The following is a 15,039-nucleotide window of genomic DNA, read 5'->3' on the forward strand; positions in this document are numbered from 1 at the left end:
AAAAGAGTAATTCACCGGTTCTCTATTGTGATGCTCATCAGATCAGACTTCAAATCTTATCTTTGTAAAATTTCACACTCGGTATCAACCTAAGTTCCACTCTCTTTAGTGGGATGTCAGCCACTGAAACTGAAGTAACACAAGCTGGAATTCTGAAAACAGTTCCTCATCTATATTACAGAACTTGTGTAGTCTTTATTAAATTTTTAGTCCTAAAGAATGGTAGGTACTGCAGACTCTGCCTTTAACATTTTTATTCTATCGAGGAAAGGTAAATACTGCCTTTACAGTAACAAAAGAGACCAAAGACTAGACACAGACGGACAACATTACACTGTTCCACCCACCTGGTGGTCCCTCCTTGTAAAGCTTTAGGTGAGCTAGAGATAAAAGCATAAGTAAAATTGTATTTAAGCTTCACACAGGAAATGTATAGTTTTACACTCATTAGATATGAATCCTAGTGGGGAGCCTAGCAGACTCCCTGCTTTTTATTCATTATTACAAACATACACCTACTTCAGTCAGTACTTTCAGCTCCCATTTACATAATTTTATCTTGCAAAAAATTATCAATCGTTTATGAATTGTTTTATTTCTTAAGTGTTCCTAGGTATTAGCACAGTCCATCAAACCAAATCAAAAGCAAATAGCATGTATTTAAATATATTTCTATAATGTAAAAAATCTCATGGTTATTCCCTAGTTAACCATAAGGCACATGTAGTAACACTATGAAAACAAACTGGCAAATATCTCTATAAAGCTCTTGGCTTGATACATACATAGAATTGCATATTGCACAATGTAGAATGATTAATAATTTACTTTTTTCTTTCCTCAAGATTTTCAGTTGGAAATAACAATGGTGCTCACTCATTATTGTCTTCTCATGTTGCTTGGTAAGACAAGGAGAGCAACGCAGATCAGAAAGCTCAGCCTCTCCTGACAGATTAACTCTGTACAATCTCATTAAGAGCCACAAATTTGGAGTAGAAACACTTCCAAGAATTCCTTGGGGTTTTTAAAGTTGTTTCTAAAATATGTACCTTTTAAAAAATGATAGACTGTGCAATAACAGTGGCCAACACATGACATATGCCGCTGGGTGGTAGAAATAAAGCATATAAAATATTGCTAATGATTAGTAAGGTAGGAGGCATGCTTCACTGTTTTGCAAAGAAAATATACACTATAGCATGAATGCTTTTCCATAATGCATAGAAAACCAAATATAAAATAAAATCTGGATGTTTTGGACAACCTATGCAAACAACATATCTTCAGTTGTATAATCACACGAATTATCTGAATACAGAGCAGCAATAATGTTTACAAATACACATAATACATGCTTATGTAAATCTTTGTCATGATACTGAGCAAGTTTCATTGTTCATCACCATTTCTAAGAGAAAGGGTACAAGTGCTCACTATAAATCTGGCAACCTGAAAATGTAACCTACAACTTCCGGAATACTGGATACAAGGAGTCACAATGTTTCAAGTTGCAATTTTCATTCTCGAAACTTGCCAAAAGCAAGCATGCACACTCAAATACTACTTAGTATTATTCTATTTGGGTTCAAAACTGTGCTGTGCAAAAATTACCTTTCTCCTTTGATAATAAAACAACTTACCTACTTGAATAATTATAAACAAAATCTTATATGAAAAGCTTTCCCACAGAAATCTCCATAACTCACATTGCAAAAAGGTGAGTTACTCCTCAAAATTTGCATAAGCAATTTAGGAACCTTCTCTGCTGTGATCTCAAAACTTCAAGTAGAAAACAGAATCTTTGAAGATACGTGACCCATATAGCCACTTCTGGTCAGTACATTCATTTTTGTAAAAATCTCGCGTATTAAACTCAGTATGTGGAAACATTCAAAATAACATTAACACAATGTAAAAGTAATTAGAGAACAAAAGCTAGAAAACTTGAATGCAATCTACCTCTCTTGAGATGTACCACACCCTCTAGCTTAAAGGAAATCATCGACTTTTAATTAAACTGATGCATTATATTTCAGAATTGTGAGGGTTTCTTAATCTTTTCTCCCTCGTTGGTAACCATTGGTCCCATCATTTCCAGCATTCCTTTTTACTATAGTCTTTGTTTCTTCCTCCATTATTTTCCTATGTAGTTCTCCCCTTTAACCACCAGGTGTCAGAGGGGAATCTACTCACCACAGCTGCACCTTTTTAATTATTTATATCTTTGTTTTTACAGGCACATTGATGTGACCTTCCAGGCTTTTTCAGGCTTCAGTCCTAATAAGGAGCGAATTTTCAGGCTTTTCTTCCAATAAACATAGTCATGAGCAACTTTCAAAACGTGTTATTTGTTCAGTCTTAGAATGGTGTTCATAAAGCATAATTTTCACACAGAAGTAACACTTGGAGTAATACAGACATTTATTTGAAATGCTACATTAATGTAACATTTTAAGTAGAAAAATTGTGGCTTACACATTTTTTCGAAGATGACTGGTCAGTGAAAGCCCAAAGCTTAGGTTTATAAAAAGTTGACAGATCATCTTCTTAAACTTTCTGAACACCAATTTGAACAAGTTTTGCATTTAAGCATCCTTTTAGAACTAGGAATTAAAATTGATTTATGCTTAAAGAGATTCTTAGAATTGCCTATTTTTTTAGGGATTGATTAAAACAATACTGAATGTAGTTTTGCCATGTTATTCTAATACTTCTTCCCTAACCCCATTCCAGCTACTCCTACCTGTCCTCCTTTCTTTACTTCCCATTGAACCTGGACCCTTTTACAGTCCCGTAATTCAATACATATACAGATGTCAATCCCCCCTACTGGGAAATGAGCAGACACCCTTCATTTCAACTCAATTATTTTTTTAGACTTTTAAGTGAAGAAAGAACCCTTCAAGCCTAAAATTTTAGTTATTTTCGGCACCTTGGAGATTCCAGTACAGTGAAAATATAGAAGATGTGAGGGAGACAGATGAAGATGGACATGTGGAGAAGAAACAGTCCTAAACAAACCAATAGTCCAGTATCTAAATACTGTCTGGATATTGAGATAATACAGATGATATAAGAGTTAATTTACTACAGAAAATAAAGTGACAACACTCATTGAATTCCCTGAGAACAACAGAACCATACCCACAGAAAAGCATCCTTCTGAAGGAGAAAACAGTAACCCCTTGATTCTCTGTTATGGAAATGAAGAAAATAGTTCTTACTCTTTCTGACTGCAAACCAGTATAAAGCACTATTCAGAAGCAGTCACCTAAGTAACCTATCTACTTAATCATGCCTCTCCTGTCAAAGATGAGGTTACAGCTACAGTTCACTCACCTGAGAGCAGAAACTAACTTTTGCTTGTCATTGTCACCCTCCGAGCAAAGCACCATCAGAGGTACTGCTGCTGCAGCAATCCAACGTGATTTCTTTCTCAATAAATGTCCTACTTCACATTTACAAACCCAGTCTATTACTGGGTCACATTCACCAATGCAATATGGTAAACATATAGCATATAACGCCTTATCAGCAAACATGAGGAACAAATTAATTACAGAATTTCTTTGATGACTTACAGACTCTATCTACTCCATCTAGCACAAATTTAAAATACAAAGCACTTATTCTAGATCTATAACACCTTCACAATCACTGAATGCCATATATAGTAAGCATACAATGACATTGTACGTATTCTGTGCATGCAGTATGTGTATATTTATTCGAATGTGGGTGAGTATGTGGGTGAGCATGGGCTCACACATAGGCACACTGCTTCCCCAATATGTTTAGAACTGCTGACAAACTTAAAACATGGATACATAGAAAAATAAGAAAGGCACAATAAATAGGGTTGGGTTTTTAACACATAAGAGTATGTGTCTGTGCCGTAGCGCACAGGACGAAGTTGGCAGGGATAGTACTGAATTTAACTGAAAAGAATCCCAAAACCAAGTTTTAAATCCAAATGCAAATTTTCAGAAAGCACTACAGTGTTCAGACTCAGGGTTTCATTTTGACTAGCATGTAAATCTCGCATGTTCAAATGCTGGGCCAAACAGAACATCAGATCACGTGAACAGTCAGACTGGAGAACAGGAAAGTGAATTCGACAAAACTCAGAGGCATTTTTGTTGTACAAAGAGCCTCGTATATTCTGAAATAGAACCATGGAAATAAAATACAAAGTCATTCTTCTTGTGCTGTACACAATTGCTCTTTCACTGTGTTTCAATTATATAACTAGAATCATCTTGTAAAACCCTGTGACTGTTTTGGGCCTTTGCAATGTCACATTGGTAGGACCTATAGCGATGTCAACATTTAAAAATAAAAACTACAGTAAAAGAAATAATTCATAGAACTTGCCTCCATTATATTCAGATAATGGATTAATTTTCTCATTAGGAAAATGTAGTTTAAAAATCAAGTTTCTACTTTGAGTGGATGAAAGCTGTTCTGTATGTGAATTCTTAGGCACACTGATATCTATGGCTGCACAGATGTATGCATCCAGATATGGATTGTATATTGTAAAAAGTGTCCTTGGCAGGCATCTGCTGCAGTAGATGCATCCAGACTCAAAACCAACAAATATACTAAATATACTACATTTCTATAGATGATATGCATAATGGAAATAAAGCAGGATTTTTGATTGAAAAAGTAAAGCATAACTCTTCTGCCCCCTCGCCTTGTAATAACATAATCCTCGGTGTGTAGGAAGGCATGAATATTTTACCACACAGCCTTAGGCACAGTTACAATACTGTGTTATTTTTTTTCAGATTTAAGTTTAGGAAGTCAGTATTCTTTTCCATTCTGCATTTCTATCTAACTGTAATAGCCTATAAACAGAAAAGAAACTGAATTTGGCTTGAAAAATAGGTCAGGATTCTCATTCCAGTTTTATGGATGAAGCTTAGAAAGGTCTCACAGCTTTCTTGAAGTCATTCCAAAAGGTAGCAAAAGGGCTAGAAATGGAACATGAGCATCTTAACAACAAATATTCAGCATTAGCAGGTGCCTACCTTTTTGTCCCTATCTCAAGAAGCAGAGTATGGATGAAAGTATCAGCTGAGGTGAGGAAAAGCAAAGGAAGTTTCTGTTTCTTGCCTGTTTTTGAGTTTGTATTGTTTTGTTTTAATATTTTCAAAGTAAATATTAGCAGGCAGGGCTGCAAGATATCTGGAAAAGTGGCTGCTGCATCGATCAGCACATGCCCAACCTATTTGTCTGAAATTGTAGAGATTTCCAAGCAGCTGTAAGCCAAATACCTTCGAAATACATAAAATTATAGCTTTAGTTGGCATAAGTAAGGGGAGAAAATGTCATTGTTAGTCTAGAGGAATACAATATGGCTACAAAAATCTGGCTTCTAATGAAAACTCAGCTTCTCAATAACAAGCTAGAACATGAATATGTAACACTGACATAACATGGCCAAATACACCTGTCATGCTGCACAATAAATTCAGGAAAACGTAGGAAAATAATTTACAAAACCTTTATGCAACCCACTTGCACTCTTAAGGCCACATCAAGTTGATCAGTGACCATTAAATCACAAAACCACTATCTTCAGCCAATGCATAATACCCTGCTTGCTGTAGTCCTGCTTTATCTAATTCATTACAATAAAATTTCTAACAGAATCCTAGAACTAAACCCAAATACCATAGAGAAATCAAATAAAATGAAACTAAAAAAAAGTGGGGTTTTTTTGTTCTAAGATGAAAACAGCTGTTAGCAGCCACTGTTACAACAATTTCCTTCAGGACATTAACAACATATTAATAGAATCATAAAAGGGTTTGGGTTGGAAGGCACCTTACAGATCATCTAGCTCCAGCCCCCCTGCCATGGGCAGGGCCACCTTCCACTAGACCTGGTTGCTCAAAGCCCCATCCAACCTGGCCTTGAACACTTCCAGGGATGGGGCATCCACAGATTCTCTGGGCAGCCTGTTCCAGTGTCTCACTACCCTCATGGTGAAGAATTTCTTCCTTACATCTAATCTAAATCTACCCTCTTTCACTTTAAAGCCATTACCCCTTGTCCTATCACTATATGCCCTTGTAAAAAGTCCTTCTCCAGCTTTCTTGTACGTCCCCTTTGGATACTGGAAGGCTGCTACAAGGTGTCCTTGGAGCCTTCTCTTCCCCAGGCTGAACAATCCCAACTCTCTTAGCCTGTCTTCATAGGAGAGGTGCTCCAGCCCTCTGATCATCTTCGTGGTCAAGCATTATGTTTCTTTTAGAGATGACCACAAATTGTTCAAGGCCACAAAGGAAATTCATGTTAAAGAAAGATAATAAATCATGTTCTTCTCTCTCATCTATTTGTTCAGACCATTATGACTCTCTTTTTCTCACATAAGCTGATTATTCTCTACATTTACATCATGACCATAAAGTGATTTTCTGCTGGGAGCCCAGAGCACAGGAGACCAAGGCTGTAATATATTTACAACTTGGCAATAAACCTCTGCCATTATTTTTTTATTTCATTCACCATTTATTTAGACACTTTTTGTTTAAGAAGAGCTTTCTCGTTCACCTCCCAATTTTCTTATTTACCCTGTAAGTTGTGCTTACAGCATCATAGACTGTTGTTGTAGGAATTGTGGCACCATAGAGACAGCATTACCTCACTGCAGATCTAAGGATGATGAATAGATAGATTGTGAGAGAATAGGGTGTTTTAATGTTAAATACAGACATTTGAATTAACAAGAAAACATGTAACGAAAAAAGCACTAAATGGATTAATGTTTCGACTCGATTTTTTTTAACATTTTTTCCAGTAAAAATGTCAAGTACTTCTCTCTCATCATTTTTTAAATTTCTGTTTTGCTTAGGCAGAAGACTAGACTGTCTGATTAATATAAGAGAACTATTTTTATTGTAATTGATAACAATGCATTTTAATAGGAATCACAGGATCTGTATACTACCTTAATGTGGAGACAGCTCTTCAAACATAAGTAGTTTTATGAGCAGCAGAACTCATGTCTAAATTCCTCTTCTTGGACATGAGTGGCTGCAAATACTGATCTAATCTTCAGGAGCAGTTGAGACATTCATTATATGTGGATTCTATGTGAACTAGTATCACAGATGAGTTTGCTTGATATAGACATGATTTTGTCTCTTCTACCTGGCTAGATGTTTTCACCAGACATAATAGATGACACATCTACCTTTCTATCAGATGTACTGCTTAAAAAATGGGAGAAACCTCTCTAAGAATTATGGAGGAAGAATAAAAATAAACTTTTAATGAAAACAGAAGAACAGAACTTTAAGGGGCCAGAGAAATATGCACAGAAATGTCTTTGATTACTTGGGAAAGATTTACATGGAATAAACCTATAACTATAAATTAAAATATCCTTTTTCTAGTCTTCCAGGATATAAATGATGTAATGTACTACAGACTTTCCGGACAACTATTTTAGACTGACACACTTCAAAGAAGCTCCAGTTTCTCTAGAGAACCATGTAAGCAGCTTGTGTTAATTACAGACAACACAGTCACTTGCTCTATGGAAATAGAGGAATTAAAGATTCAGAAAACATAAGATATGCCAAAATATTGTAATTCCATCTTTTTAATTCAAGATTTACAACTCAGGATTCGGGTGTTGGGGCTGACAACACTATGACTACACGAGATATTATCAAAGCCACAAAAAAAATGCTATTGCAGCATTAAATTAGTTTAGTAACTTCTTTCACTTCTAATATTCCTAACAGGCCTGCTCAGCCCAGTACATGTGTTCCTTGTTATATTCATTTGCTTTTCAGTTGGTTTCCCACACATCAAGCCAGACTACAAGCCTCAGGAGGGAGTTAGCCGCTCCTCCAAGCTGCTATGAGTCACTGTGATGTCTGCTGCATAGGCCAAAGCAAGCCTGAATTTCTTGCTTCCACTCGGCAGCAAGAACAATGAGGAAAAGCATGGCAAGGAGGTGAGAAAAGATCAAAAAACCAGGAATCCTCTTCCTCATCCCTGCCTTCCTGTCGTAGCTGCCAGAGTGCATGGTCGTGAAAGAACTAAATCAAAGACTTAGTGCAGAACTGTGAGAAAGATTACAGTATTCCGATTTTAAAATTTTGAGTGTTACTTTAAATACTAATATCTCATGAGAAATGAAAAAAAAATCTGTGCTACCTCATAAAATAAGCACATAGTCTTGTACCCTGTTAGAAGCACAAGGACTTATGTCCACAGATTTATGCTTGGATATGATCACACTTGTGACAGATGTATTTTGTTTAAACCTAAAATAAAGCTGTGCTAAACGAATACTTACCTAAAAATTCAGCCTATTATTATTGTTTGTATATAGATTCTTATTGTTTTGGTAGACTAAACTTTTAATCATAGAAATTAAAACACTAACATAAATCATTGACTGAAAGTCAAAACAAGTCACTTCAGCATTTTTTACAATACAGATAATCATCTACTCAGGAACATCAGTGGAAGAAGCCTAGAATCACAAACATCCCTGCCACACACAATTTTTGAAGTCTGTTCTGAAATCGATAGTTTTTCATTTGATCTTAGCTGTCAGGACAAGACACTGGGGTAAGAAATAGGGTTTCAGGTTGAGACCAGTCAGTTTAATGATGGTGATGAAGCTACTTTCTATCATATTTTAAGAAGCCCACTTTGGAGACAAGAAGTTGCTAAGGTACTGGTGGCTGGAAGGGAGTTTTGGATGGGAAGGGGGAGAGGGATGAGGGGAAATGCCAACATACTCATGCACTTTGAAGGTACCAGACACTGTCAGAGTGAAGATACTGAGTTTAGAAGTAATGCTGTATTGCCACTTTCATATTCATTTAAAAAAACCCCACAAACTCCACACCCCCAGCAATGAGAAAACATTGAATACAAACTCTTTTTTAAATTATGTCAGCGCTACTCATGAACAGTACCTTTCTTCACTTGCAGGAGACTGGTTAAATTCATTCCTGCACATAATGCTTTAAAACAGTCACCCTAGTATTCAGAAAAGCAAATGTAACTGATCCATCACGGGCAACTTGCTTGCTGTGTCCCTGCTACCACGACCACTTTCTGGATATCCATGAATGGCTGAAAGAAACACAAGCCTGCTCATCACGGAGGCACACCTACAACTCTGCTGCACTCCTAACACACATTGCAAATACAGCCTTTGCCTATGGCCTTTGCAAGCACCGCCTCTGTCTCATCCTCGCTGAATCACCAGTGGTTTGTTTTCATTCGAATCCTTCTCTCTGCCAGACACTGCAGTGACTAATGAACTGCAGAATCTGGTCTGTATAAAATTTGACTTAGCAAACTAACCATCAGCATGTTGATGACACTGCCACCCAAAATATCACAGTAACAAAAGAGTAACAATTTACATGGGCTCTAAGCCAGTCTGCCCTTCCTATTCAGATTTCAGGAAAGCATGACCTCATTTCTCTACAAGTAGTAGAATCTGGACCTTTTGTTAATTCAGTCTTCTTTCCTTTATTTCAGCATTTGTTTATGCCATAGATGATTACAGTCATTAGGAGAAAAAATATTTATTTGGGTAAAATTAAATACAGCAAGAATACAGCCTATAATAAAAATCTAAGAGTAACAGAAAAAGCCTGTAGCATTCCTCATCAACAGCTGAATACCTGTCCTGGTCATCCAGTGATAGACTCCCACACCTCAGACCGATCAGATGCACTGTAAATTCAATTCTGTCTATATTTGAAATATGTCATTCCTGTCAAAAGCAAGGTTTCTGAATCTTCCAGTATCTTCCATGCCCACTTTACAAACAAGGAAGATGAAGGCAGAGAAAACTGAGGAAAGAGGGAGAAAGAAGTAATACACTAAACAACACAGAGCAATAGATCTACTACTTCTATTTATTCTTCCTCATATATGAGGCCAAATGGACATCCACTGGAACTGGAAAGAGCCATACAGCATTACCCTCTACTATTTGTCACAGCAAGGTAGCATTTAACCTTGTTTCTTAATTCCACTTAATCCTTTCTAGGTGGTATTTTCTAAAATCTCCAGGTACTTGGAGAACAGATGGTCTATTGCCTTTCATTTCAATATTTCAGACAGCTCCACAGTTTATGACTAATTTCTGAGTAACAAGGACTTCCTGTTTCATATTTAAGTATGCAAATTTGAAACAGAGTTGTGGCTACAATGATCTCTTGTAAATATGTAAGTATTTATCTAAATAACACCAAATTAAGAATTCCACAGAATTTTCTGTGGAAATCTTATCCGATAACTGATCAGCATTGCACTTAGACATACCCTCTCATACATTTGTATAGACAGTATATATGGCTACCAATAAAAGTGATCTGAGTGGACATGAGTATTCCCCTGTTTATACACAAGTTGCAATAAAGGTATTTGTTACTTTTATTCTGGGCACTACCTGAAGAAAACCTGCAGCCAGACTAGAGTTGGGCAGGTCACTGCCCCCTGCACTCTAAAGCAATGGCAAAAGCAGTCAGATTCCTATTTGTTCACTATTCTGTTGCTCATTTGAACAGAATCCCATTAGAAATGGATAACCTAACTTCTCAAAGAAATCCACTTCTTTCATCATGAGTTTGTGTGGGCAAGTGTTTAGATTTCAACACAGATTTAGCCATTTACATTTAAAAATCAGATGCTTAACAAGTAGCAATAAACAACACATCTAAGACACAAGGTCTGTTTTTACAGATAAGAAAATACTGTGACTTATCACCAGCTCTGTATTAAACAAGATCAAAAATTTCAGAAACTAATTTCTGCAAATGCTTCACCTCTTTGTTTTACCTGCTTCTGTGTACTTCAATCCTACTTTTACTTCTTCGTGCGTTGCTTTTGGTGGTGGCCAGACAGTCTGGAGTCTCCCTGGAGTCTTGTCATCTTGCTCTGAAGGACTCAGGTCAGGCTGTTAAAATTACGCAAGAAAAAATCAAAGTCTGCAGTATCAATAGATTCCAAAACAGCAACCACCATGCTCAGCTCTACATGTGTACTCCTGAATGGTTATCTGCCTCATTCTACTGATTGAAACAGTGCTCAGTTGGTTAGAAGGGACACAAAGAAATCCATGTATAAAAATAATTTTGAGAAGGAAAGTAACATAATGCATGTGACGTACAATGATTTGTTGAAACTGTTCACACCAGTGTGGAAAGCTGTCTATCCTTTGGTGGACCACAGAGGAGGTCAAGAACACTAGGTTTTTTTCCTGTATCTTTTTTTCAGAGTGAAGAAACCCATCTGTGCTCTTCTTACAAGTAAACATTAGTGGGATTCACCTAAGACATCATTTAACAACATAATTTTCAGGAAGCAGAGCTAGTTTATTAAATTCCTGCCCCACCCCCAGCAGCTTGTTCAGTCCACATACCACAGAATACTGACACATCAAAGTGCTGCTGCAGCTGTTAATAGGACTGCATTGTCAACTGGAATGCTAAAATAACCCTTTAAAGGTGGGGAAGAGGGCGTGCAAAAAACCAAACCAAAACAAAAAAACGATTAAACAAGCATTCTTTTAGAGGTTTACATCTTGTTGTGTTTTTTTTTTTTTTTCCATCTCTAACATTTCTGCAATCTGATTTGCAACATGCTCCTACTACAAGTAATTGCATAGACACAACTGTAGCAACAGCAAAACTGTGCATGAAAGTGGCCCCTAAATGGCCCACATGAGCAAGGAACAAGGAAAAGCAAGACCCTCTCACTCTGGCTTTGCCCTGAGAAAATATACATTTTTACTAGACCAGACATTAAGCAGACACTTACAAAAGCCACCCCTGCTGACTCCCGTGCTCCCTCCCTGAGCGTGCGAGGCCACAGCTTCCGCGGCAGGTTTGCTGGGAGCCACCCAGGCGCTTGTGCCAGTGCAGCCCAGGGCCAGTGTCAGCGGGAAGAAGCCAGGAATGGGAAGGGCACACACAGGCTGCGACTGTTGCACAAGCCACGGCCAGCAAGTACCTCTTTGCTCCTCCCCATAGGTGATTTACTACAAACAGGTATTGTCAGTCTACCCAGGTGTCACTCAAGATTTTTTAAAAAGTTTTTAATTTTATGTAAGAATAAAAATTTACAGAGTACAACCAACACAGAAAATTAATTTAAATAGCTTCAGGTTCAGGGTTCAATCCTGCAAATTTAATCATTCAGATAATTCCCCCTTTAGCCAAAAAAGAACAGTCTTCTAGACTGTTTATATCTGCCAAAGATGTAATCGTAAGAATTTTGAGTTGGAGAAACCCCAACCCAAGGGTTACTCATTTAATTAACAAGTTCAGATCACACTCAAATTCATTTATCGTTATGGTTCTATGAAAACTTATCATAGATTTTTTTTCATTTTTAAAAAATATAGTAACTAAATCTCCATATGCCTAAGAATATTAAGCTTGCAAACACTTATATTAATCCTTGAGTTGTCTTATTGGAATCATTAAGTTATACTTGGATAATGTTAAATGCCTATCAATATTTGCAAAGCTAGATATATGCATGTACATAAGAAAAAAATTACTTTAAATTCTATGTCTTGGACAAACTAAGTTGAAAATCATCCATAAATTCTCTTACCAGGTCTCATAACAGAATTATTCCTAAAGGTAAAATGAAATTTACTTTTAAAAATAAAAAACTCAATGAAATAAAACAGAGTGAGATTGAGAAAAAAATATATAATACTACAGTAAATATTTGTAGCACCAAACTGATTTAAAACTACACTTAACATATGGGCAACTCTATTGTAATGATCTTTTAAAATCAGGAACTGATTAAGTTCTCACTACTGATTGCAAGCCTGTGACTGTCACCAGCACTTACTGAATTCTGCTACAACTGCAAATGCTCAAGAACTCTCACAAATTAGCCCCAAGATTTCTTCAGTTGTGAATTCAAAATTTGAGATTGTCAAAAGAAGAGGACAATTCTGACATTTTGACCTTAAGTCCCCACCAATAATTTTAAACAATAAATACTTTTTACCGATCTGCTTCCAGATCTTAGGAAGAAAAAATAATTCAACCTACAGATTTGTCTGATGGTCCATCCCCAGGTTTTGATTTTGACCTTTCAAATACAGCTTTCAAGGACTCTTTTTCATTTCTCATTTTGCGTTTTATGGCTTCCAGTTCTGAAGTATCTGCAGTTGTTTCTTTTTTGGGAGGCCGTGAGAATAAAGCTTTAAAGACTTCCAGTGCAGATTCAGCAGGGCTTGATTTTATTTCCTCAGAGGGAAATTGTGGTTCTGTTTTGCTAGAGGCTTTGTACTCTTGAGCTTCATCACTGTCCTCGGCTTCCCTAGATCCCTCAGCAAAGTCCTCAGTTCTATCTTCATTCCTGGAGACTTCTATGTTCAACAAGTGCGAGAGTTGTTCCAGGAACGTAGGACTTGCTTTAGGTTCGGCCAATTTTTTTTTAGTGGTCAAACCTGATGTAATACTGGATTTCTTAACAGGCTGTCGTAATTTAAGCAGAGCTAAATCATTCTCCCTTGGTTTAATTTCTGTAAGAGTTTCTCCATCCTCTGTGGTTAGTCCCTTTTTCCTCACACGTAGTCCACTGAAGAAAGCAGGCAGCTGGAAAGTCTTTTCAGCCAGTGCTGTTTTTTGGAGCGAAGTATTGTCAGCTGAAGGTCTTTGTTCTTCTTCTGGAAGTCCTCGAGGGCAATCCCCTGCAGCAAGCAAGCAACTAAACTGCTCATCCATTAAAATTTTGTCTTTGGAGTCATGCTCCAGAATGCAATCCAGCTTTTTAGAGAGCTGCTTAGAAACTGGTGGGTGTAACTCAATGTCATCTGTATCCACAGTGTCATCACTGTTGCTGTGCCCTTCTGATTCTGACTCTTCCTTATTTTGATTGTTATCATCCAAAGCCTCAGCAGACAAAGCAGCATTATTTAGCCCAGAGTCACTTGTATTGTTTTCATCGGTGTCTAGGTCCTTACTCTCCGTGTCCGATTCTGTATCGCTTGTTGTACAAACCAAAGTACCTTGTACAAGAATAGCATCCTTGTCATCATTGTCAGATTGAGACAAAGAAGTCTGTACAAACCTTAAATGGTGAAAAAGTAATTCATGTTGTTCAGCTAACTCCAGTTCCAGGTCAGTTTGCCCGTCAGACATCGGGTCAGCTTGGCCACTGGTACTATTCATGCCGGGCTGATTTTCCGAGTTGTCATTACAATCATTATCATTCCTCTCATGCCAGGTGTTAGCGTGAGCATTTATATCGGTGTGCAAAGTTTGAAATGCTTTAAGTACTGTTTCTTCTTTGGAAGCTGTAGGTTCAAATTTAGTTGTAAATCCAAAAAGTGTTTTCACAGAAAAAGTAGTGAAAATATCAGGTTTGCCTTCTGCTGTATTCTTCAGGTCTGGAAGCTCACTGGAATCGGGCAACGTATTTTCTTCTTCCTCCATGTTGCATGAAGCAGAGGATAGGTTTGCTTCTAGCAGTGCTACTAACTGCTAAACAAGTATTTAATACATGCTTTCAGACAGCAGACCGAACTCACTGCAGGCACTGCGGGAGGCAGCGCTCCCCGGCCCTGTGAGGGCAGCCAGCCTCCCCCGGGCCACCCTGCCCTCCTGCCGCCAGCAGCCAAAGTATCCCTCAGGTCTCCAAACTCTATTCCAGGAGCAGCAAAAAGACCCACCGTAAAAAAAGTTCTCAGCAGCGTCGGTAACTTGCTCCTGTACACAATGGGCTTTTTGTCACAGCAAATATGCCAGCACACTAATCTTGGTTGAAAATTCAACCAATGGTTCCTGCTGAGACGCTGCAATCCTACTGGCTGCACACAACTTCCTACGTGCTAAAAACTGCCGAGCAGCTTTATAAACAAGGCTCCCGAACAGAACTGGATGCATTTGTAGTTTGCCACTTCCTTATCCCAGTACATGAGCGTGAGTGGTTTTCAGCAGAAAATTCCTGATGGTTTCTTTTGCACAGTCTTTCCACTTTGATAAAGAACTTCTTTCGTAAATCCATAATCAC

At 37.6% G+C, this 15,039-nt stretch overlaps 1 protein-coding gene across 1 annotated transcript in view; it reads right to left on the minus strand.

The window, feature by feature from the left end:
• The window catches only part of FMN1 (formin 1), a 137,870-nt gene extending 123,387 nt beyond the window's left edge, over nucleotides 1-14,483 (minus strand). The window contains exons 1-2 of the mRNA XM_065636384.1: nucleotides 13,074-14,483; nucleotides 10,837-10,954 (exon numbers count right to left, since the gene is read on the minus strand). Coding sequence (XP_065492456.1) covers nucleotides 10,837-10,954; nucleotides 13,074-14,462 — 1,507 coding nt within the window. The 5' untranslated portion in view covers nucleotides 14,463-14,483. The remainder of the gene's footprint in view (nucleotides 1-10,836; nucleotides 10,955-13,073) is intronic.
• Nucleotides 14,484-15,039: the final 556 nt, after the last annotated feature.

Source organism: Caloenas nicobarica, chromosome 5, assembly GCF_036013445.1.
Source record: "Caloenas nicobarica isolate bCalNic1 chromosome 5, bCalNic1.hap1, whole genome shotgun sequence".
In the NCBI taxonomy this organism is placed as follows: domain Eukaryota; kingdom Metazoa; phylum Chordata; class Aves; order Columbiformes; family Columbidae; genus Caloenas; species Caloenas nicobarica.